Here is a 25,614-nt window from a genome sequence, read left to right as displayed (position 1 = left end):
TTTAACCCGCTATAATAAACTTTGACTTGGATAGCCGTGACATTAAAAGATAGTAAACGAGTGGCTACAAAATAAATACACACACAAAGGAAAGAAAAATTACATTCTTATTCGTTGGACGCTATTTGGTCACACCAATGTTGTATTGATTCACTGAATTAAACAAGACTTCCATTTTGCGATTGCATATTTAAAAAAAATCTAATTACATTTTGATAACAAAATACACTTGTTCAGTCAGAGTAAAAACTGAAAATCAAAAAATGAAAGAGGACGCGTGAATCACACTATTGCGTGAGGCGGGCGTTCATTGCGCGCAATTAGAGTCACAAATCCAAAATAAGAGCTCGTTATATAGCACAATAAACGTCCATGAGGCCAAACGTCTTCCTTCAAGCTCGCTTTTTTTTTTTTTTTTTTTTTTTTTTTGTCCGGCCATTCGGGTGCTTGTCCGCGAACTTGAAATGCACCACTGTTGTTTTGGCGGCCATTGTGGCGTTGCACGACAACAACCGCAGCCTGAGAGAATCATGGCGTTGGGTGGCGGGCAGGCGGGTCGCCCGCACTAGGGTCCAAATAAGTCGCTCGCTTACTAGAGCAGAGGGTTGGATGTATAATATTGCAATCTGTCTCTGTTCAACTTCTTCTCCTTCATGCGCCGGTTCTGAAACCAGATCTTGACTTGGCGGTCGGTGAGGTTGAGCATCCGAGACAACTGCAGCCGCTTCTCCTTGTTAATGTACACACTGAAAAAGAATTCTCGCTCAAGTTCTCTGATCTGATATTTGGAATAAGGGCATCTCTTCTTGCGAGTTCTCTGTCCATCTAGGGAGGCGGACAACAAAAAAAACAGAGAGAGACAGGCTTGGTTATAATACCACACACCAAAACCAGTAAAGTTAATGTTATATTATGATGATTCCACCCCCACACCTCCAGTTCGCTCGTTACATGGAAAGCAGACAATAATTGCGTCAAGACATTAAAATCAACAGTGAAGATATTCCCTCGCATATGTCACCAATAACATTCCCCCAGTTGAGTCAAAACAGTCGGTGCAGGTTGGCTTTGACCTTTTCCAGCAGGGGAGGCAGCGGGCTAAATTTACTCCACTAGCGACTATGGAGAGTGCATGGGTGCAGCCTTTTTTTAAAAAGACGATTCACCAACTATCCCGGGGTAAGATGAGGTGACATGCTAAAGTAAAAACTCGTAGGACTTGACAGTCAGACTAAGGCACCGCCCTCACAAAACAAATTCAAAGCTGTCTAGGTTATTGTTTTGCAAGCATGTTTCACTATTCGACTCATGCAGGCTTAATTTGTGGTAATTAAAAAAAAGAAAATCCTCCTCATGGTCATTTTCAATAGCAAGAACGTCAAGGCGCAGTTTTGACCAAAGTTTTGTTGCTGGAAGAGAAGGGGAGGGGGGGTCCACGCGGGCTCTCTATAAACATTATATGCTTATAAAACAGCATATAAAAATTTTAACAGCGGCGCGCAAAGTTTCTGTCATAAGCAAGGAGGCGACTTGAAAAGATGCAATACTTACTGCTGCTGCCACTGCTGCTGGATTTCTCCTCATTGTTGCCGGAAGACAGCTCCGGGCTGCTTGTGTCTTCCCGGGGCTCCTTGGCTTCGGCGTCCCGGCAGCCAGAGGAGCCCGAACCCGAGTCGTCCGGGGCAGAGGCGGCTTGCTTGCTGTGCGTTTTATCCGCGGAGTAGCCATTGGCGGAGGGGCTCTCCGACGCCGTGCCGTACGCCGTCTCGTAAAACTGATCGAAAGCTTGCGGGAGGACGCCGTTTCTGCCCACATTGCCATAGAAATTGGAGGAGCCGGCGGCTCCGTGATGGTGGTGGTGATGGTGGTAGGCGGCGGCAGCGGCGGCTGCAGCCGCGGGGCTGCTTTTGCCGAAAAGCTCCGTCTGCGCCGACAGACAGTCCCGGTGCACCATGTCTTCGGTGCCCGGGTAGCACTGCGTCAAATTGCCCCGGTGCGGCCATTTACTTGACGCGTCGATGGCGGCGTACTCCCTAAATGTCACCTCCCTGACAGGCTGGACCTGCGGGAGGTTTGAGGAGTACGAATAGGTCATGGGCCGGGTGGAAGGACTCTGGGATAAAAAGGAGGGCAGCGCGGAGAATTCGGTTCCCGCTGACACGTAGTAGGTGCAGCTGGGTAAATACATGTTGGAGCCGACAGGGACCCGCTCGTCAAAATCCATCATGGTATCGTCGGAACCCGGGTTCTACGCCTCGACGCTGGCCTTGGATTCCTCGACACCCGCCTTGAGCATGGTTCTGAAGTCCCTTGCTTTCTCGCCTCTTTCAAGCAGGTCCGCGAGACAGAAATTTGGAGACGTAAAGCTGACGTGGAGAGCCATCGCCATCCACTCCACGGAGGCGGGAGTCACGTGACCACGCGGCAAGAAATTGACAGATTTTCAGTGTGTGCGTGCGCGCACGCCGCGGGGCGTGCGCACGCCGCGTGTGTGTGTGTTAAGCTTGACATTGATAGTTTATCGCCATGTTGGACTGGGAATGAATTCTTTGAAATTGCAACAAATCAGAGCAAGCAAAAAAAAACCACCATCATTCCTTCACGACTTTGTTTGCGATTGCATCTATTTCTGCTCAATAATTTGTAATAACGTCAGAAAATATCACAACATAAGGTGGTTCGCCTCCACCAAATATACGCAATTGCTTTTTATATCGCCTTAAAATTGCTGGGTTAAAAATAACCCAATTTGGGTTAAAAATTGAACCGACGCAGGAAAACAAAAAAATGGCGCACAAACGTTTGGGTTAAATGGAGCCAACTTCCCGGGTCGGTCCAATTTTTAACCCAGCAGTTTTAAGAGTGTATATTCGACTTTCCGTACACATGCATGATTCAAATGACGCAAAAGAAAGGGAAAAAAAAGCACGATTGTGCGCAAGTCGGCGTGAATTGGAGGAAGGAGACGGTCAAGCTTATCTCCCAAGTCTGCGTTTGGAATTGTCTTAGTCATCAGCATTTGGTGCTTTTACAACAGCAAGCATTTGGCTAAGTGCGCATTTGGTTATCAGGGTCATGTTCAAAGTAGCGGCTAATGTTTCAACTGTCTACGGCAAGGTGAAAATAAACAAGGGAGGCAATATTATTTAACGGATCAAATTGAATCTTTAAGACTGGGCCTAACATTTCAAATATATTTGAGTGGCGGGTGTAATCATTTGCCCACATACCAACTTTTCTTGACACCAACTTTTCTTTCAAATGGTACGTGACTTACAAGTGTATTTTACTTCACTCCAACACGGAGGAATAAACCGCTCCATTTCTCGCAGCACGCTGTTCCACTCCACTTTTACGCGCGGCCATTTCTTCATGTTTTTCTGGACATATTTATTAAAACGTGCCTCTTCCAGCAAGAAAACATCTTCCAGATGTTTTTATCTACAATCATATTTTAGCCGCGTCTCCTCCCAGGTTCGTGATAGGGAAAAAAAATGCTTGCTGCTTTACTTTAAAAGGTAAACGTGTGTGCGCGCCGTTGACTTATGCGTAATAATTTGAGAATATTGAAAGTAGTTGACTGCACCTTTGTTATCCAACTTTTTATTTGGCGGGGCTGTCACGGAGCAAATTCGGCTGCTCTGAGGCCACCGTGGAGCTCGTTTTGGAGCTTGTGCAACCTGACTCTAATATGGTCTGAATGAGAGATTTGAGCTTGGATTAAGACCGCCGTGGCTGGCCGGGGCCCCCCAGCCATGCCAACATCTGAGCCCCTGATAGCACATGTGAAACACAAGCTGAAAATATCACATGCTAATTCGCTTTCTTGCGTGGGTTCGACCATCAGGCAGCAACATGTCGTGTGGCCCTGCAGCTTTTATTTTATTTGGATAAATTGCATGGGAGGGGGGGGGGGGGGGGACACAAACAAAACAAATCTTTTGCAACTTTTAAGACTAACACGCTCCGCCTCTAAACCAGTCCCAGACTAATTCTACGAGGTGTGCAGAGGCTTTTAAGCTCTAATTGAGCACAGGATGCACAGGAAAAGCAAAGACTAGCTCTGCACAGACCTGCGTTTTTATAGCTGCTATACTATTCTGCTGAGCTTTTTTTTTCTTTTTTTCCCCCCCCTACAGCCAGGCAGACACCACAAAAGCGGCCAAGCGTGACAGCAAGTCGCCACCTATCACGGATCCCAAGTCAGCAGCTCGAGGGACACAACAACACAAACAGCGGTAAGATGCGCTTGCAACAAATCGCCCCAAACGCGGACTGATTGGCGTTTAGGAAAAGCCGCCCCCAAAAAAAAAAAAAAAAAAAAAAATAGGCAAATGAACGTAGTTAAGTGGCTTTAACCTTGAATGAAAGTCTGCCCGAGCATCATTCTTGTGTGATTTTTGGCAAGCAAAGCGCAGTCTGGCACTGGAAGAGCTCTCAAAGCCAAAGCTTTGTCTGAACGGTCGACTTCAAGTTCGGGGGAGGGAAAAGAGGCACAAAGAGCAAAAGGACCTACTGTGCCCTAGATGAAGTTCCTTTAATTGCTTTTGCATTTACGCATGCTTTGGGTCACAAGATTGTGCTTTAATGTCAGCCAGTGACTTCAGGCTCAGGGCAACGCTCATTTATTTTGGGCAACTGCATGTGTCATCTTAAGATCGAGCGTGATGTCATTTGTTATTTGGAATACTGGAAAACAAATACGATTTTGAGGTCAAAGAAACTTTCCTACTCTCGTCCAATATAGTTTGTGGAAAAAATAGGAAGTAAACCAATGTAAGCAACATGTCTCACATTAAATAAAATGTATTATTTGCCATTTTAAATACGTTTAAAACTTTAAGGTCATACGTTCTTAGAACGTATGTTAATATTTGAAAGAATTAAGTTAAAGAATGTTAAACCACAAAACCTATTCACACAATGAAATTTTCTCTTTTTTTGCTGAATTTACTCAATTTTATTTGCCCTTGTGGTTGCACAAAATAAAATCACTTGGCTCCAGATACATTTTTAAAATGGACTAAACTAAAATTAACTATATTGTGATGATTATAGACTATGTCTATTCTAAAAAAAAAAGTACCAAGATCCAGATTATATTTTGTGTAACCACATTACGAAATACAATTAAATAAATTCAACACCATTTTTTCCCCAGTGTATCAATTTCAATGACAAAAAATAAATCATTAAATCATTTTAAGGAGACTTATGCAGTATTTACTTTCTAATCTTGTTTTTTGTGAAGGAAATAAGTGCAATCATTTTCTAGGTATAATGTCACATCTCACAATTACACACTTTGCGATTTGGAAACAGAGTTAAGATTTGAAGATCAAACAAAGCCAGACTCAACCTTATTCACTATTTACTTTGCTGTCACCCAATTTGCCTCAAGGGAAGAAAAAAAACCTTGACACGCATCCACACACGTTGAACCAGTTGTTTAACAAGTACTATTTCAACATCCTTCCATTCAAACAAATTGCATTTTTTTTTTCTAATTCCTCCCTAGCCATACAAGTGTACATCTAAATAGACCAAACTCGGCCGTGTGCCATAAAGCCTCGTTAGAGCGACCGCGAGTCAACAATTCATTGTGAAGCGGATCTGAGGGTACAGTTTAACGCCACATCAGGTAGGGCTGCCTGCGGGCTGTAAAGCAGCCTCAATTGGCGCATTCAGACCTCGCAGAAAGAAGCCTCCTGTAGTTCGAGTCCTGCAGTGGAATAAAAAAGGCACACAGCTTTACTGCTGCCTGGTTTTGTTTTCATTTTATGGCAGACAAAAATAAAAGCTATCACACCTGCAAGTCAAAAGGGAAATACACTTAGAAAAGTGCAACGGGATCCGACTGCGTGTTATGATACACATTTGGAAAGAAAGTGGAAGGAATAAAAAGGTGTCAAAGTATATCCAACGTAGCAGTTTGGCCGTGCGTAAACCAACGAGGACGCACGCATTCAAAATCCATTTCAATGCTTCTGATTTCCCTAAATACTTCATATGCACACATTTCAATTGGAAACATTTGTGATGGCGTTTTTTTGTACACCAAAATCTTGTTTTTGAACTTGAATGATACACGCTTGCAGTCTGAGCTGACACCAGACTGCAGTTGCACGGGGAGTGTAAAACCATTTGGGTGTAACAGGGTCAAAAACATTTACAGCTTAGAATTTAGGAGCGGAAAAGACGACGAGGACATAAAGATGAGATGGGAAGGAGGGAAAGAGAGAGGAAAAAAAAACCTGATTTCAGGCGCATCTGATGACTTCTTTCTTTCCATCCAGGTGACAGCAAAGTACCGGGACCACACAAGAGCCTCGCTGGGAAAGTGAGCAACTCCACGGTCAACGAGAGCACCTCTGGCTGGACACGCCAGCAGCTCCTCAATGGCGGCTATGCCTGTGGATCGCATTTCGGGGGACAATGGACCTAGACAGAAGGGAAGAAAGCGGATTTTAGTGCCACAATAAATGAAGAGCGGGGCATGTGGAAACTGAATTTATTCACACACTGCTTTACATGTGTGCAGTAAAACGCATTTCAACACAGAATGCACTCAGGTCATTTTCACATTTAGGGAAAACGCCGACATAGCACAATTGATGGATGCGAAATAAAAGTAGAAATGCGTTCGTTTGGTTTGAAAATTGTTTTTTGTTGTTGTGATCCGAAAAGTGGACGTAGGCTACGTCACATTCTGAAACTAGTTCATGTAAAAAATAAGATGCGCATTTGATGCTACTCGAAACATTTTTGATTTTCGTTTAGTGCTAAATTTAAGTCGCTCGTATTTGTATCCATTTAAAAATCCGAATACAGAATCTGGTGTTTAATTTCCTGCGTAACTGAAATTAAAATAAAGTTTGGATGTTTCCCTCCCCGATGTAGGCGACATTCACTTGCAAATACTTTGACGGAATTTTGCTGTTTATTTTTAAGACACTAAATGCACAAAATGGCTCATTTAAAAGTAACTGCTTTGCACTACAGACTCACCCAAAAAAAAAAAAAAAAGAGATTCAAACGTGCATGCAATGATAATGGAATAGAACCCCTATTAACATTTGCAGCTGCGTAAAATCCCCAATTGATTATTATGCAATGCATTGTGACATTTCATTGGAAACACCCAACGAGTTTAGCTTCGGGGGATTTTCGAGCTGTTGCAATCCAAGGCGCCGATTTTGGACATGGGGGATTTGGCGTGATGTCGGTCACGCGTTGTATTTGTGACCTGTCACGGTCTTGGACTGAATTTTGTAGGGGGCGGTTGTGAGATTATAGTCCAACCTTGAGTTGCCGGGCTGGGCCACATATTGGTGACTGGGCTTGTCTGTGCGTGCGTGCGTGCGTGCGTGCGTGTGTGCGCGCGGGCGGGTGCGCGCCTGGGCCTTGCTTCCATTACTTGCAGACAGCGAAGGTCAATGTAAAGAGCACAATGCGTGCTGCTGTTGGCCTCGTCTGGCTCCAACCACGTCTGAGAGGCAGCTGACTCATTCTCAGGTCTGCTATGAGGTCACTTTGCTTATGAAGCATTTCAACTCATTTAAAACGACTAAAGTAGATTAAAATTAAGCACATAGCAAAAGGGTATTAAATCAAGTGAACAAATCAAGACCGAGGCGACGCTTTGAAACGTGCTCATATTCCTTCACCACAAACACTACAAATTAGCTAAGCAATTTGAAATAAATCTGGAAAGTTAAAAGGACGCATGGAAGCTAAAATGCAAGGTCAAGCCAAGCTCTGCAACTCCACGTTTGGTCTGTAGATGGCAGCAGAAGCCAATGTTTTGCACGCTACTGCTTAAACGTTGATGGGCGTTCCATTCATAAAAGTTACACGTGACCATGGGGGAGGGATGCTCCCAGAGCTCAAGTTACATCTCAGCAAAGAAGGGCGGATTCGGATGCCTCTCGCGACCAATCAGCGTCACTTTGCCAGCTTCCGCAGTGGCAACGGACTGCGCATGTCCAGGTGTGCGGCGTCTCGCGTGGACGCAAGGAATAGTGATGTCACCACGCGAGAGCTGCGGCCACGCGGATGCAACGTCAAGTGACAAGCACGAGAGGACACGATACACAAGTGGTTATTTTGCTGCGGTGTTTTGATTTCAACTTCAAGAGTTACTATTTCAAAGCACTATATTTGCATGAACACAATATTTTGTTCATATGAATGGATATTTGTGAGCATGTAGAATATTGTATGCTATGCACAATTGTATTTATCTACATTGTTTCAGCAGGTTGCTTTTTTGTTTTGTTTTAAAAGATCCATGAATAAAGTTGAGTAACATGGCTCCCAGAGTAAACAAACATCAATGTTTTCAATTGAACAAATGACGTCATATGCAAAGAAACATGCTCAGACGCAAGTTGAAGTACATGTTTGTGCTGGACTGCACTTAAAAATCGTGTTGAATTTTTTTTTCCCCCAATTGATTCCAAAACAACGAATCATGTGGCGCTACATGTGTTTTAAATTAGACTATACAGCTACTTAAAACCGTTATCTAAATCCAGATAATTCTATTTTCAATGCAACCTCTTGACCAAGTAAAATTAATTCCATATTTATTCCTGTGTACTGCAATAGTCAATAGTTTTCTCACCATACAACCATTTGGATAAAAGACGCAAAGGGAGAAATAAGTTGGTGTTGACAAACAAATGCGCCATGACCATCCCAAATTTGTATGATGCTTTTTTTTTATTATTATGAAATGAATAACCATTTTCTACTACAGATTTGTTTGTGGTCTATCCAACTATTTGCGTGGACCTCGATTGTGACAACAAACAAACCTGACTGATTATATATTGGAACATGCGCTCAAAAGCAAATAAAAATACAATACTAGTTACATCTTAATTTCTTGTCGCCAAATACCAGACATTTATAAAAATTCAAAAGTCATCAGCAATCTGTAAATTGACAAGTTACATTGCATGATAATCGCAAGTACTTTTTAATTGTTGGGGAGAGGCTCTGAAATAGACGACAAATGAGCTCGGCTTGCATCACATACGTGAGTGAGCCTGTCAGGGGAGTCACGCTGTCATTTGACTGCCAGTCACACTGACTCACGGATGATTGCTGCCAAAGCAAACGTGCGTGCAAAAGATAGCAGTTTATGCTGCTTGTTCACTTGCAACTGTACTTAGTCACCCACCAAAGAATTGAGAAACGCATTCAGACGATATAATGCTCGAAAAGTGCAGTTACTTTTTTTTTCCTCGTGAATATTCCGAATTTAATAGAGCAACACACAGATCAATTTTAAAAGTCCACGATCGTTTTGACATGCAACGTATATTTTACTTATTGAACACATCACACAATGTCTGGAGAAGGACCGTGAATTATATAAATTATTTCTTAGACGTATTTGAGAACGAGTGGATACAATTGTACAATGGAAATTAAGTATAGGTAAAAAAAAAAAGCAGGATAAAAGAAATGTCAGTGTGTTTTAAATTACGAAAAAAATTATTAACATTTTTAAACACCAAAAGCACTATCCAAATCATTCCCTGAAAACATCCAGAAATTTAAAATGCTTCCGTGCGCTGAATATTGCTGAAAATTACACAAACGTATCTAATAGCAACTCTCGTGACAATGAATACATTTGACTTAAATTGAACACAATAACGAGAGAAATAAAAACCCTGGACTTCCAATGCATTGGTATTTGTTTTAACCGTAAATAATCAGGTAAAGCATGCGGGTTGGATTATTCCCATTAATCCAAAATTTTACTATACATTCCTACATCCTCACCACATTTGCATATTATAATTGATAATGCATCAAATAGTGCATTTTGATAGGCAACATAAAATGAGATATTAGACGCACGTAATGTCATGTTATGGCCGTCGGCGATGATTTCAATCATGGTGTTGGTCACAAAATGGTGATTTCAATCATGGCGTTAGTCACAAAATGGTCGCTAGATGGCAGTGTTTATCTACATTTGCACACAAATCCGCTGTTTACTTACTAAGCTTTCTTGGTAATCGATGTTTACTTCACACATTTCCAACACATTTAAATTATTTATATTTGTCCATATAAGCATTTCATTACGATTGCAAGCAATTCCAAAGTATTAAAGTCAAGACACGGTCACGTTCAAGGTGAAGTTGCAAGGACATTGTTGACCAGGAGATAAAAAAATAATGCAGGAATATTCCAATGGAGGGGAAAAAAAACATTCGTGTGAAAAATCTCATCAGAATCGACTATTTATTTCTAGACATAAAAGACTCTGATTTCAACAATATTGGAGGCATATCCCAAATACATACTTTATTGGCACGGACACACACATACGCTTGACATCATGCTAGAATTTCCTTTATATACACAACCACATAAAAAGTCACACATTATGAAAAGCTATATGCACGATATCAACACGCACACACAAATCCCGCAAGATTATCTGAGCATTCGAGAAGTGCACCATGAAGATGAACAAGAACGATGACGCGCGTTCCAACAAGCACTACAAGCTAAACATGTGAGTAAGATCAAAAAAGAAGAAAAAGCCATGAAGATTAATATTTAACATTCCCAAGGTCCAAATCCGAAATAGCGTCGTTTCACGTGGATATTCGGATTTATCACTCTCGTTAAAAGTTGCAGATAAAAAGGTGAAAGCTCGTTGTGCACCAATCTGCGAGAGAGTGAGCAAAATGTCACAAAAATGGCAGTTCCACGTTTGATTTTTCTCCTCCTTGGACAACAACGTGGCAGGTATTATTATTCATATTTTTTTTGTTCCAAAAAGCTCCAGGAAGTCATCAGCCAACAAATGATTGCTGTTCCAATCCAGTCCAGTGTGTGTGTGTTATCGTTGTGTGAATATGTCGAGAAAGGGTAGTGGGACTAGCTGAGAGGTTTTAATTTGTTGACAACCTTCTTCTCCTTAACGCGTCTGTTCTGAAACCAAATCGTAACCTGCCGTTCGGACAGATTGGTCTGGGCAGATATCCTCCTCCGTTTGTCCTTGGTGATAAATTTATTGGCAGCGTATTCCCGCTCCAGTTCCTTCAGTTGCACCTTTGTGTACGGGACGCGCTTCTTCCTCCCACGCCTGTACGAGCTGGGGTCGCCGCCTGCGTGGGACACCGCGTCTGTGTGGACGGACGGAGCGTCAACAAGTGGAACGTGCACAGCAAAACACCATTTGTGCATGGAGAATTGAATTGAGAATAAATGTGGAATTAAAAGCAATTATACACAAATGTAACACTAAAGCCATTCGAAATTAAATCATTTCAATTGACTAAATTGCCAACGTTTTCTCTGCAAAAATCAACATTTGACATCAAAACCCTCAGATAGAAAAGTCAAATGATAATCAGCTTGCCGGTACAGGGAAAAGAAAAGAAAAGAAAAAGGCTGATGCAAGGTTGCTTACCTGAAAGAGGCGACTTCCACATGTGGCCCGACTGAGGCTGCTCTTTGCCGCAGTAAACTTGACTGTTCCAGCCGTTGGCGGCCAAGCTCCACGGCTGGTAGCTCTCCACCGGCAGTAATGGCTCATGTCTGCCCTCCGAAGGCGCACCGATGGTGGGCACCACGGGCACGTCGAGATAACTGGCCACAGGTTGGTAGGGACCTGACGGATAGGTGGGGTAGAAGGCGAATTCCTTGGCCCGGGAAGTGAAGTCGTCCCCGGAGACCGACGTGTCCATGTATTTCTCTCCATACGCGGAGGGGGGCTGCGCACCGCAGGACTTGATTCCGCCGTGGTGCGACATTCTGCACGGGTAGTAGCCGCTGCCGAAGTAGCCGTAAGGCAGGGAGGCGCTGGAGGAATTCTGGGAGGCCGAGCAGGGGCTGCACTGCTTCCCCTGCTCGCCCACGCCGGTGGCGGGCAGCTCGCCGGACGGGTACCCCGTGCTGGGTGCCAGCGAGGCCGGGTGTGCCATCAGATTCCTGCACTGGTTCGCTGCGAAGTTACCGCCCGCGAAGCCCTCCATGTTCTTGCTCACTTCATCAGAACCGCCGCCGTTGTCGTAGAGGAACATCACCGACGGGTCGAGCCAGTAGCGAGGAGGACGGAGCAACAGTGACGTTGTCATAGCACGGCGTCCAACATTGAAGCTTCTGGCTCTTTTCGAAAAAGCCCACGAAGTGAAAAAAGATCCATCCTGGTTCCCAGAGCGTAAAGCGGTGACGCGCACCGGAGCGCCGACGTCGCGCTATCATTGGTTGACACCGCCACACGTGACCCACGGTGCAAAGGGAGGGATGGTAAACATCTCCACTTGAGATAATTAAATGGAGGAATATGCGGAGACGCAACTTGACCGTAGCCGTCCGGACATTGAGCTAGTCCTTTTGCGCTTAATCTTGTTGCTGCGCAATATCTGAAATAACACAAAAGCTAAGCCTTTACCACTCCTAATCAAATTTTTTTTTAATACATGTGTTTGAATTGTGCAAAAAGTACATTCAAAAGGAGATATTGAGCTCGTTTACGCACATTTACGTGCATGCGCATATGCCACGTATTTTCCCCATGAGCATAGACCAATGTGAATAAACAAAACCTAAAATCTAAATGCACCATTCTTAAGCAGAGATGTGCTACTGTTGTATATTCACATATACCACTACACGAAAAGAGCATTTCCTTGATTCGTGGAGTAACTATCAAGTAAATTCAAGGCGCATGCTCCATTACGCACACATTTACACATCCATGCACACTTGGCATGCATTGTTTTTTTCCAACGCATGACCAACCGGAATAAGTGCATGGTTCAAAAGCGTTAATTAATTGTTGCTGTGTTACGAAACAGAATCTTGAATGATATATTTTTTTAAAAAGTATATTCAAACCGCACATCCACACACACGAATACCTTGCGTTTTTTCCCATATGGACCACACGTATTGTATAATAATACTTTGATATTTATAGTTACACACTTTGCCATCTATAGACAGTAAAGTGTGTGTTACTATAAACGTTTTTTTTTTTTTAAAGCGGGGTTACATTGCTCGTTTTTACGCACGCATCAGTGCGTATTTTTCCTTAACATGGCCGCCCTTGAAATAGATGGAAAAATCCGTTTTCAGACGCCAACAACATGTAAATAGCAGACTATTATGATCCTAGGGGGGCTATTGTGACTCGGGCTAATTAAGGGGAGGGGGGTGGACACCGCTGGAGGCCAAGGTCAAGTTGAAAGTTGCTGTCTCGCCGTCGGGCTGAGGGCCATTGAGGCTTTGAAGGGAGTGTCTGAGCTGCTTGAAAAGAACGGAAGAAGGGTGAGAATCCCTGTGCCAATGAAAGCTATTGGAGGACATTAACTTTTACTATCATTTTGTTTTTTTGCACCAGCTCGCGCTCGTTCTCAACTACTCGTCCAATCTCTCAGCGCGGCGTTTGAGCCAAGTGCACTTTTCTATACGCTGTGGTAGGATTCGAAGAATTTTGTGTTGATTATTTAGAGATGTTTTAGGGGTGTTTTTTGGCAAATACGTGTGACAATGGTGGGAACTCTGCAAAGAAGGGAAGGGGTAAACGCGTCGTTTCAATGTGTGTCTGGTCTCTTTACGACCGATGGCTCTTCGTCTGTTGGTTCTGACGCTTTTACTCATCCCAGATTTTTTTTATTTTTTTTTTTAGTCCAACCTAAGATTTTTGTACCTTTTTTGGACAAAGCTGTTCATGTAAAAGATTGTAGTCAGTGACTAGCAAGTACGCGAACAATCACGTATGTTTTCTACGTGTTTACAAAATTTCTATGATGAAAAATATTTTCTCATTCTAAACCGGATCATAAAACCAGTGCTCAAATAATCACAATTAATGATATTTAAGTCTTCCGTACTCTGAATAGATGATGCAATCTCCTTAAAAAGCTACTCAGTGGATTTGTTTATATTTTAAAGTTATAATAGAATCTCTCGTGCTTTTCCCCCCTTTGAAAAGCTATAACTGCACTTATTAGGAAGATCTTGTTTACATTAGAGTGACTAAAATGGGTCAAGTTGTGTCGGAAAAAGCTCGATTGTATTTTTGCTCAAAGGCGCACATATCATAGTCTGAAAATTGACTTCATAAAGCACAAAATCTCATTTTTAATGTTGAAATTCTACACGTGATTTAGATCATTTGCACACGCCAAATAAACAAATCATGTACTGTGTATGAAATTGGTTTGGTGCCATATTTAATCCCAAACGCGGAATTTGACGTCATTCATTACAGTGCGCTTGCAAGATAACCTGATATAAACGCTTCGACGTGTCTTAACGTTAAGAAAACAATATTGATTGAGGGACAGTAGAAACCGTATCTAATCATTCCAACTTGTTGCACATTGCTAAGATTTGGCAATTTCATGACTGCTAGTAATTGAATGCAATGCTTTTCAAATGCAGTTCACAACAATGCGTCCACGGCAAGTGGACGCATGCACGTGGCTCGTCCAGACCCAAGACCCCCTCACAATGCGCACACGCGTTTACAGCAGGGGTGCACGTATACAAAAACACACCGCGGGACCCGCCAAATACAAGCACGCAAGTTCATCTCAGACTTCCACTATTCCAACTAATAATACAGAATTGATATATTAAGCCTATAGCTTCAACAAAAGGCCTTTTTTAGTCGCTATGATACTTGCAGCTGATATTGGCCACCATGCGTAAAACAAGAGGCTGCACATTCATTAGATTAAATTACGTGCAAAACAAAAAATAGAAAGTCATCTTTCTCATGGAAAATGGGTGAAGATGTCGACAATTGCATAACCCTAGAATTGGAAGATGGTGCAGAAAATGTTTGTGACGTCTGCTGCGTCGACAGAAAATGTTGAAATAATAAAAAGTGTTGGGTTTTTTGTGTGGTCAAAGTAACAAACCACATGTGAATATTTGAGGATTACCTCCTCGGGCAGTATTTCCACGCCTGTCCAAACAGTCACATTAGCGTTCATTACGTGCTTCGAAAATGGAATGTCAATTTTAAATCTCTTTGGCGCTACATCAACACCGACAAAAAATATGTACAGTGTAACTCCAGATCCATGCAGCTATAATCATCAATATAGTCTCTGGTTTGGGGGAAAAGTGGGTGCTTTTAAAATATCGCAAACTCAAAACTGGAACGCCCTGCAAGTGGAATAAAACTTATGACAAATCTCTTAAATTTGATGAAAAGTGCAGCAGTCCCACAAAATATGAATAAGACAAATCAGAGAGGCAAAATTCTGGCCTTGCATACATCCGAATGACTTCTGTTGAATTTCGAGGACCTTAAATAAACATTTTGCTCCCTCTATTTGTGAAATTTGCCATTTCTGATCTTTCAACAGATTGATGGTGCCGTTTTGCTTTTTCATTAGCGTAGAACATTTTTAATTTCCAAAAGGCGTTGCTATCATTCAAGTCGCATGTTTGCCGTCGTGACGTCATTACCTTTACATACATAGCGGCCCCTTGTTTTTTTTTTTTTTTTTTTAATGGAACATGGAGTTTTGTTATATTATTTTTTATAATAACACTGCCTGTATGTTTTAGCAAACATTCAGTAGACCTAAGATGGAGAGTAGTAATGGCGAGGCTCTAAAATGAGAAACACGTTTGCAAGCAGAGAGACTTGTAAATATCAGCTTTCTCTAAAGATGCCAGTCTAAAGAAGCTGGACTCTTGTGAAACGTTAAAGCTTTGCACCTGGCATGTTACCCAGCTACTGATCTTGGCCCATTTTATTCCACGACCCCAATTTCCAATTCCAAACTGGCTTAAAAGCACGCACAACAACGTTGGAGCAGGTCGTCGGTGCAGGGATGAGACAATCGCTTTCCAGCACCGGGACGAGTTTGGCTCCAAGGTCAACGAGTTAAATCTGCATGCGTCATCCCGTTTCAAGGCCAAACTGAAGCGAGGGAGAGCAAGAGCGAAACGGGAGGGGCAAACAATCGTTTTATTTGCAGCCAGGTTCAGAAGCTCGTCTGCTATAGCAATGCATCAAAACATGTGCGCAATTGAAAAATCTGGAAGATCCGCGCGTTTGGATTCCACGCGTACTGCGCAGACTCCATGGTCAAGTTCAAGTTGGGCTGCCTGCATGCTGCCTCATAAAAGTGAGGGGTGCATTAGCAACCCCCCTCCCTTAAGCCCCCCCAGCAAAGAAGTCAGAATAGTATTCTGCTCCACGTCACAAAGTTGGGCCCACTCGAGAAGGCAAAAGTACAAATATGGATATTTTAGGGGAAAAAAAGACTGATAGGATCACAGATATAACTTATTCAAGTAAATCATGTGAAATGTACTCAAATATTTGTTGCCTATTTCAATTTCGATGTAGCACTCGTGCCGAAAGCAAATTGCATTGCAGCTACTGCCTTGGCTCGACTTTTACGCTATCAAAACTATTTGCATTCTAAAGTTATGTACTGACTAAAATAAATGTACATACAAATAAATTATCTCACGATACGTTGAAAAATACACTTTATTCTATGTGTTGATTTTTTTTTTAAGATTTAACATTTTGAATGTCAGAACTTTAGGTTTACTCGCGGCAACGCAGTTACCATTAATATTGTACCCCAAAAAATTTTTACGTGGTGCGGTCATCTTTAATGTTCCCTCCTTAAATCACATTCCATCATATTACCACTGCTCCTATTTCTTTTTCTTTTATAAGATCCAAAATATAATTCCATCAAAACTCAGCCATTAATTAGGCCTTTTTTATGACATGGAGTCTTCATCCGTGCACTCTAAAAATGTCAACAAGCCTATTTTAACAAACTAAGGCAAAGTACAGTCATTAATTTTTCAAGTGGGAATACAAGTAACAAAACAAATACTCAGCACTAGAACATAAACTACAGTAACGAAGTATTTATAACTCTGTATTTCTTTATTTTTTTGCATGCGTTCTGCGTGTGTATGTTTTCATCCTTTCCGCCAGCAAAGCGTCCGAACCCTTTTCCGCTGTCCTCCTATTATCTTAAGCACACACAATATAAGTGACACTACTGTAAAGCACGCAAGGTCATGACGGTTGCACAAAAGGCTCTCGAGCGAGCGTTATCTCTGAAGGATCACAAGATCTCATCTACCCTGGCCAAGACATTGCATAACGTCAAGTAGCACAAAAACAACCTTTGCAATAGATCATTCAAAGAACGCAAAACGGCAGCATCTTTTAAAGCGCTCACTCCAATGACATAATGAACAAATATATTAAAAAAAAAAAAAAAACGTATGCATAATGCAAATCGTGCTGGAGACGTGAGCCAATCTGAGAGCTGGATTTGAAAATTGCTGTATTTACATTGATGAAGAAAGCTATGACTTAACCTAGCTATGTATTTTGGAATTTCTAGTTGAAAACACAGAGCTGTTTCTGATATTTTGGTTATTGGGCCAGACGAGAGCAACGATTTAAACACATTACTAAACTCAAACTAGATGACATCAATGACATTTCCGATATTGTCATTAAAAAAACGAGCATTGTCTATTTAAAAAAAGAATACACTTCTCTATTGAGTTTGACTGTGCGTAATACACATCACTACAGTGGCTTTAACCCCCCAAAATAATAATAAAAAAACAGTAAGTGCTGATCAGTGCTTTTCAAACTTAAAAAAATAATAATATTCATTCAATCAATCAATATTTAGTATCGCTATTTGTCCTATATTTAATGTCAATGTTAAAATCTTCAAATTACATTAATTTGAAAAATACAGTTCAGTTGCATTTACATTAAAGTAAAATATATCTGTATTTATTCTTTTAGATGTATTTTTCCCATCTAATTACAATTTGTGCAATTTATTTTCATTGAATTACTATTTGAGTGCAGCTTTTTTTTTTGTCCCTGACAATGCTGACGTTCATAATGTGCCTCATTCTTCACATATTACTGCTCAAATATGACAGCAAGAGAGGAGAACGAGAAAAGCGAGATGTTCTGTCTCTCTTCATCCGGGCCGGATGAAAGAGTTGGGGGGAAAGAAAAACCAAAGGAATTTCCCCTCAGTTCTCAGCAAGCAGAAAAGCAGGCAGGCAAGGGGGAAGGGAGGGTACCCACTCGCGTCATTCCCACAATCAGCCAGTTGAGGGCGCACAAGGACAGCAGAGCCTGCTGCAGTTTGAAGTTTCCCTCCCCAAGTCCTTGGCGACACGACCCCGCCCCATGCACGACCAACATCAGCGCCACGCAAATCCCACCATGCCTTGCAGCTGTCCAAGCAAATCGACTCGAGTCGGAAGCGGCGTTGAGAGCATTGGACCTGCTCTCAAAGGGAAATTCTTTGGAATGTGCATGTATTTTGAATTTGACTCCAAAATGCATACAACATGCCTGATGGACTTTTATTTCAATCATAGACACACAATGATTATAATTATTGTTTTGAAGTGTTTTAGGAATACCACAATAGCATCAAACAGAAAAAAAACATGCCTTGTCTTTATAATTGACTATACTGTCAAAGTAACAACATGAGCTTTCAAACTGAAAGCAGCAGGATATTTTTCTACCGTTATGTTTCCTGACTTGGCTCTTAGCGTTTAAAGACTTCAATGTCAAAGGCTCTCTTATCTAAACTGACCCCAAGACTTGACCTTTAAGGACTTTACTTGACTCCACTTAAGGTAATGGGGGGGGGGGGGGGGGGGGGCTGCAGACGACATGAGAGGGATGTGCTTGGTGTGATTGCAGTTGGGGGGGTTATAAAATGACGAGAGACTTATGATTTATAAATAATAAAAAAAACACTGTTGACCTAATTTTTGTGATGTCTCTCAAAAGCAACTTCTTCAACCTATTTAATTCAAATATAGGAGCAAAAATGATATCCATTTTCAAATGAGGGTGCAAAAGTAATACTTCTTCAGAAAACATTCAAGTACTGCAGACACTAAGAAAACTTCGTTACGATGCACCCGCACCATTGCGCCTTCCGTTCAAATGTACAATCAATCCGTGACGTCACGGGGTATCCTACAGACTGAGAGCTAAGGAGGGGGCGAGGTAATTGTGATCCCTCCCAGAGCTCCTGCTCCACACTCTTCTCTCAGGGTCAGAGCGGATTGCATCCCCACTTTGACCAAGAGCCTCTTCTCCTCCTCCTCCTCCTCTTCCAGACTCAGCCCACAAAACGCCACCACATCGGCCATCCCACACTCGCCCCACACACCTAACAAACGTTACATCTTTGCTGGATCTGGGGCGTGCACGCGGGATGGAGAGCCGAGAGGAGATGCTGGCCCAGGAGGCTCAGACGCGCAAGAGCACCCCGGCTTTGGCGGCCGGAAGCCCCGGCAAGCCGGACCGCAGAGGCTGCTTGACGGAAGCGGTGATGGAGGAGATCGCGCGCAGGAATTTGTGCGCGGACATGGGGGACAGGCATCGGGGCGATGGGGCCCACAAAGACGGCAGCAGCTCGGACACAGAGTCGGACTTCTACGAGGAAATCGACGTGAGCTGCACGCCTGAAAGTATGGACTATAAAGGTAGGGATGCGCTGCAAATTTTGGTTGAGCTGGTAAAGATGTCAAAATCGATCCAGATCATCGAGACAATTTCAAAATACTTTAGTTAAAAATGTTCTATACTGCTCGGATGCAGAAAAAATACCAATGTCATTTGTTATTCGAATATAATTTGCGTTCTGGTGAAAGTTTTAAAAAAAAAAATATATTATTCTAAGCAACAACTACTAAGATTCAGATAATATTCTATGCAAATCAAAAGATTGCATAATCGAAAATGAGTGTGTTGATGCCAATATTACATTTTGCTCACAAAATTGTGATAAATGACGTTTCACGTAAAAAAAAAAAATCTACAATCATTTATAGGAGAAGTAAATAACTTGCTTTTTTTCCCGCAACATGATGTCACAATCTACAATTATCGTCACACTATAGGTCGAAATGGAGATTCGCCTGGTCTGCCAAGTGATTCTGGTTCTGACCCGGGTAAGACCGTCCAAGGTCAGAATTCTCTGTCCTTTTCGGCGGATCAGATTCGCCGGTACCGCACAGCCTTCACCCGGGAGCAGATCGCGCGGCTGGAGAAGGAATTTTACCGAGAGAACTATGTGTCCAGGCCGAGGAGATGCGAGCTGGCCGCTGCGTTGAATCTACCAGAAACTACTATTAAGGTATGACGAGGAGAAGTCCTCCAAAAAAGGTAGACCGGACTTCAGAAAAATAAAATCAGCTCTTTTTACATGAGGAAAAGAAATGAATTACACGTAGTGCTATGTATATGCCTTCTTAAAACATGCAGTTGGGTAAAAACAAAAAACAAAAATTATGGGCCGAAAGGGATCATTTTTTCCACATTTTTTTTTTTTTTCAAAATAATCCCAAATATTTTGGGAGGGAGCGGTCAAATTGACCCAAGCAGAAAATGATGTCTTTTTAGCCATTTGGGTTCTTTTGACCTACCTGTATCCCGACAGCTCAACAAAAAAAAAAGAAAGAAAGACAAATAGGCTACAAAGCCAGTTAAAGTGGGTTATTATGGTCTGTAATAAGTTTGTGGTTAATATTTGACCTGGCGTGTCTCCTGCCCCATGCAGGTGTGGTTCCAAAACCGCAGGATGAAGGACAAGCGTCAACGTCTGGCTATGACGTGGCCTCACCCTGCGGACCCAGCCTTCTACACATACATGATGAGCCACGCAGCGGCCACGGGGAACCTGCCTTACCCCTTCCCATCCCACCTGCCGCTGCCCTACTACTCGCACCTGGGGATGGGAGCCGGCTCCACTCCGACCGCCGCCACTCCTTTCCCGAACCCCCTGCGCCCCCTGGACAGTTTCCGCATGCTGTCCCACCCCTACCAGAGGCCGGAACTCTTGTGCGCCTTCAGGCACCCGTCCCTGTACCAGAGTCCGGCGGCTCACGGGCTCGGTCCCGGGGGAAGCCCGTGCGCTTGCCTGGCCTGTCACTCCGCCCCATCCGGCGGCCTGTCATCCAGGGCCCCGTCCTCGGACTTCACCTGCTCCCCAACGAGCAGGACTGATGCTTTTGTCACTTTTACACCTTCCGTGTTGAGCAAAGGTTCATCCGTGACAGTGGACCAGCGAGAGGAGGTTCCCCTCAACAGATAAAACGCAAAGTCTCCTATAGCATGGAGCCTTTAACTCTTATTTAATAGTTGGACCAGAGCACAAGAAATGATTGCGTCACCAATTATCATATTTGAAATAAATTAGGACACATGCATCGACTGAAACATTTCAATCCTTAATGTTTTTTTAGGTTTTGCGTCTTTCCACGTCCATATAGAGAATGATGCTTCCATGCAGAGTCTATTTCTAACAAGGGGGATTTGTTAAAGGAGCCCGAGCCGTCTCATTAGAGGCAGATCTCAGCCATGTGCACATGAAATTACAGCGTGATGTATATGTAGGAGCCGAGCCGGTGAATTTTGAGTGCGGAATTAATGATTAGACAGACCAGCAAGGCGATGCTTGCTGCATGCCGAAAGGTAACAAGGCGCCAGGGGAGCGAGCGGATTACAAAGGAGGACGACGACGCAAGATGGAGAGTGGACAATCAAAAATCTAAAACAAAAAAAAATTGTCGAACCGGCACATCAATTATCTTTTGATTATAATTGCTGCACTCGTTTATATTTATGTATTTTTCTTTGAAGTGAAATTCTGTTTGAAGGATCTTAACGTCTAATTTGTAATAAACTGGCATCTAAATGAAGCAGACGAGTTTGCTTTTCGTCATTTTCCGTTTTTTTTTTAAGGGGAGGGGGCTCGATATTGTTGTTCCCCTCTCCCAATAATAATTTTCTTCTGAAATGGTCGATGTCAAGAGCAGAATGCGGCCTCATATCACGTGATGGGTCGACTAGATTGACCATGACACTTAAGTGGTCCCAGGGCTCCTTCATATTTTCCTTTTGCAGCCACTTAACTGGAGGTGCAAAGAGATCGATGGCGCACCAATCAAATAGGGCTTATTTGCGCAAATTAATATGAAGTGATTGCATAAAAAATTATTCCGGAATTTATATTTGAAGCCGAAAGACACTTGGACACTATTTTACTTTTTTTCCCCTTTATTAGAACAGAGGCTAATATTTTTATTCGTTATTCAGCTCCACAAGAGGGGCTCATGAAAGCACCTTTAGTGCTTTTTAGATTGACTATCGTATTTCAAAATTTAGCATCCCTTCACAAAATACACCCAACGCACAAAAAGGTATACGCGAATATTTAAAATATGTGATACAGACCCTGCAAAAATCATGACATATGGGATTTTCTTTCCTTTACAACTGCATTTTTTCCCCAAGTTGTGGTCAGTCAGCATATATAAAATAAAACCACTATTCACTGATACGTCTTCATTCATCCTCGATACACACAAATTACAAAACGTCCTCGGATCGTCGTCCTCCTGCATGGTGCCTCCTAATCAGACAGTTGCGCATCCATGCGTGGTGTAAGCACCCCCCCCCCCCCCCCCCCTACCTCCTACCTCCATCTTGATTGATGGTCTTATTAACTACAGTTCTTGTAAGTGTGACCGCGCTGATTAAAATGCATATGTTTGGAATAATACACCGTTTAAGCCTAGCGGGTCACATAGACAGATTTATGTAAACTATCAAGGCTGTTTTCTTGGGAAGCGACGCGGGTCATTTAAAACGAATACATAATCATTAAATACAAAGACAACACACTGAGCATTCAGGTGCGCCACAAAAGTCTTTGACGCAGAACAAATAAATGTGCTGGCAAATTACAAGACAATTAAACACGCGTGCATGAGGCCTACTACAACAATCTCATATTCTATTTCAGCACAGACGCAAAATGCGCAATTCAACATACGATCACATCATCCTTAGAATTGGCGCAGGGCTCCACTGCTTCCACGATATGGCACAAAGCATTTGAATGAGGGCGGTGCAGTGCAGCTGTCCCAAACTAAAGCGCACGCAAACACACAAATGGATGCGCTGCTGCTGCCGCTGCTGCTGGTTTAAATTGGCTTACATCCTAATTTACAGGCCCTTGTCGTAGAACGCAAAGGGCTGGCGGAGGCGTGCGCGACCCAATCACAGCATAATGATGATGAATGGGAGATTAATGCGCATACAAGCAAGACAATTTAGACCTTCATCTGTTTAAATAGGCTTCCAATATAGTTTGGAAGCGAGGGGGTCACGTTAAATCAATCGAAGGGGGGGTTGCCGGGGGACGGGTGAAAGTCATTCTAACCCGCGTCTTTATCAAGATTATTTATGGCGCATGCGCATGGCTGCAGCCATGGATCGCCTGCTTATGTGACCAAATAAGGACAAACAAAACCAGGATATTTTGTAAATGCGTCAACATGAGAAAATATAATCATTAGTTCAAGGCAAACGATGAAGCAAAACAAATGAAGCAAAAATTCCGCCCCAAAAAAGACACAAGCAACAGTTTGAAAAGAAGCCACACCATATGTAATTCATTTTCAATCCAACGCTGCACAAACATTTCCTCAAGGTTCCAAAACAGCTCTTACCTTTAGTCGACGTCCACGGGCTGCTATCCAACAGAAAAAAAATAAGAAAATATATTCCCCAGTAGGCATGAAAATTATGGTGTGCATTTTAGCCGCAAAAAATAAATAAATAAACTGCATCGTGTAGCACATATTGTCTCAAAACGGGCCAACACCCAGGAGCACTAAGAACCACCAAACTTACCTGGGTTTTACCACTCAAGTATGGGAGTTCATCCATTATCATCCATTATCAGGTGTACAGTTATTGCGCTTTAACATGATAATTTTCATAAACATCAACTTCTAGTAGTCAACAACACATACTAACTCCATTCAAGATGAAAGGACATGAAAGAACTGGTGCATTAATTTTAGAAGGAAACTTGTCCCCTGCTCGTTAACATTGGTCTCTTCCTGAAGCTTATAAACAGCGTACCTTGCTACAGGTAAGCATGCTGAATTTCCTCTGAGTGAAAGCAAGTTACAACAGTTTTATTTTTCCTGTGTAAATTTGGGTGAATAAAAATTGAGCAAAAACCAAGTGCCCCCTCCTGATACCTTTATTTAAGTGCAGTTGCTGCAATTATTAAATCCTATGTGACTGATCCAATGCATTAATTTTATTTTGATTGCCCATCAAATTGTTTTTGTTTCGCGGGATGGCTTGCAACAAGCAATATTGTTTAAAAATGATTTAATAAGCACTTTTTTTTTACGACGCCGTGTTATGATTTTACAACCCACTCGGCAGCCAATGGCTCTACGGCTGTGCCCAATTCGCTGCGCACTTCATTTTATTTTACAGCAGGCTGGCTGCGTTTACTGCTCGGCTACCATGGCGGCCGAAGGCCACAGCAAAGTTGTTCCAGTTTTTTTTTCCCGCCCTCCATGAGTCCAAAAAGGAGCCGGTTCCCACAGTTTGACTGGACATGCTATAGTGTAGGTGTTAATAGCAGGAAGGGGCTAGCTTTTGTTTCTTGAACATTGGATTTGAATGGCTTGGAGAGCTGAGGTGGGGTGGTCTGGCTGGTTTTGTACAAAACAACCCCAAAAATTGGCAAAATAAAAAAAACAACTCAAAGTCCCGAGTTGTCCGTGCGTATTGGAGTGAAGCAAATTAGGGAGGCAAGGTTACACCATGGGAAAGAGAGCAGGGGGAGATAGTGGTACCAGATAGCGAGGGCATCACAAGACGGACTAAGAGTCTGTGCTTAGTGGCCTAATGGATGATTTGAAAGCACACTCACACTCTTTGGCTAGGAGCAGACCTCCCTAAAACCATAAAAAGGAGGTGATTGACAAGGTAGAGGTAGGGTCAAGTGTGTGTGTGTGTGTGTGTGTGTGTCCTACGATGTCCGGACATGATTCTGTTTACGTAGTCACGCTGCGGAGACTTGCCTTTCATTTCGGGGACAAACAATGTTGAAATTAGTCCAGCCTTTTGCAAACATCAGCAAAATTTAGTGCTATGATTTTACTTTTTGATCTCATGTAAAACAAGTGAGCGGTTGCGAGCGGATTGCGAGTTTAACAAGACAGACAAACTGACGCTGACGTATTCCGACCTGTGGCGTCTTCAGGTTGTGACTCACGGGACAGGAAGGCAGATTCCAAACTGGTGGTGGTGAGGTCCTGTTTAGGTCATCTGAGGAATCTTGTTAAAACTCTCAAGGGGAGACGACTGCATACCAATCATCAACGTGTCAATACGTAGCGAATTGATGGAAATTGTGTCGGGAGGAAAATGATGGAAAACAAGCCGATCCAGAGATGAAGAGGAAAGGAAGGCGGATCCAGTTTATGGTGATGCTTTGTTTGTGACGGCTGTCTGCTGGATGAAAACAGGGCCTCTTTAACTTCTCCTGGGTTAATGGAACTTTTATGAGTTTGTCCTGCAATCATGTAACCCCTGGCGTCTCCGTGCCTCTCTGCTCCCATGTCTCCTTCTCTTTCTCTTCTCCTTCTATCAGAAGGCGGATCAGAGGTGAGCCGCTGCAGCCCATCTGTAAACACCGCCGCCTTTATGAGGACGGGATTCCACATCTAAGATGGCGGCTGAGTCACACACCCGGA

At 42.8% G+C, this 25,614-nt stretch overlaps 3 protein-coding genes across 5 annotated transcripts; 1 reads left to right on the top strand and 2 right to left on the bottom strand.

The window, feature by feature from the left end:
* Positions 1-437: 437 nt before the first annotated feature.
* On the bottom strand, positions 438-23,876 carry hoxa11a (homeobox A11a). 3 transcript variants are annotated; one of them, XM_085901183.1, is made up of 4 exons: positions 23,744-23,876; positions 6,255-6,441; positions 1,552-2,324; positions 438-825 (listed from the first exon to the last, which is right to left on the bottom strand). In XM_085901183.1, exons 3-4 carry the CDS (start codon positions 2,225-2,227, stop codon positions 593-595), a joined length of 909 nt encoding a protein of 302 aa, XP_085757309.1. In that variant the 5' UTR covers positions 2,228-2,324; positions 6,255-6,441; positions 23,744-23,876; the 3' UTR covers positions 438-592. The 3 variants fall into 3 exon arrangements, 2 of the variants coding, with proteins under 2 accessions (XP_085757309.1, XP_085757308.1); XM_085901182.1 differs by lacking the exon at positions 23,744-23,876 and adding an exon at positions 23,560-23,691; XR_015062970.1 differs by lacking the exons at positions 438-825; positions 1,552-2,324; positions 23,744-23,876 and adding exons at positions 4,480-5,722; positions 23,560-23,691.
* On the bottom strand, positions 10,254-12,176 carry hoxa13a (homeobox A13a). Its single transcript, XM_085901181.1, has 2 exons — positions 11,447-12,176; positions 10,254-11,159 (listed from the first exon to the last, which is right to left on the bottom strand). The coding sequence occupies exons 1-2, from the start codon at positions 12,111-12,113 to the stop codon at positions 10,912-10,914; spliced, it is 915 nt and encodes a 304-aa protein (XP_085757307.1). The 5' UTR covers positions 12,114-12,176; the 3' UTR covers positions 10,254-10,911.
* LOC147040794 (homeobox protein XHOX-3-like) lies at positions 19,179-21,137 on the top strand. The gene is made up of 3 exons (XM_085901153.1): positions 19,179-19,527; positions 19,945-20,180; positions 20,604-21,137. The coding sequence occupies exons 1-3, from the start codon at positions 19,257-19,259 to the stop codon at positions 21,135-21,137; spliced, it is 1,041 nt and encodes a 346-aa protein (XP_085757279.1). The 5' UTR covers positions 19,179-19,256.
* Positions 23,877-25,614: the final 1,738 nt, after the last annotated feature.

The sequence above is a fragment of the Syngnathus leptorhynchus genome, chromosome 20 (genome assembly GCF_054491065.1).
Source record: "Syngnathus leptorhynchus isolate UIUO chromosome 20, UIUO_Slep, whole genome shotgun sequence".
Lineage (NCBI taxonomy): Eukaryota > Metazoa > Chordata > Actinopteri > Syngnathiformes > Syngnathidae > Syngnathus > Syngnathus leptorhynchus.
Note: the sequence above shows the minus strand (reverse complement) of the source record. Positions and strands in the feature narration are given on the sequence as shown.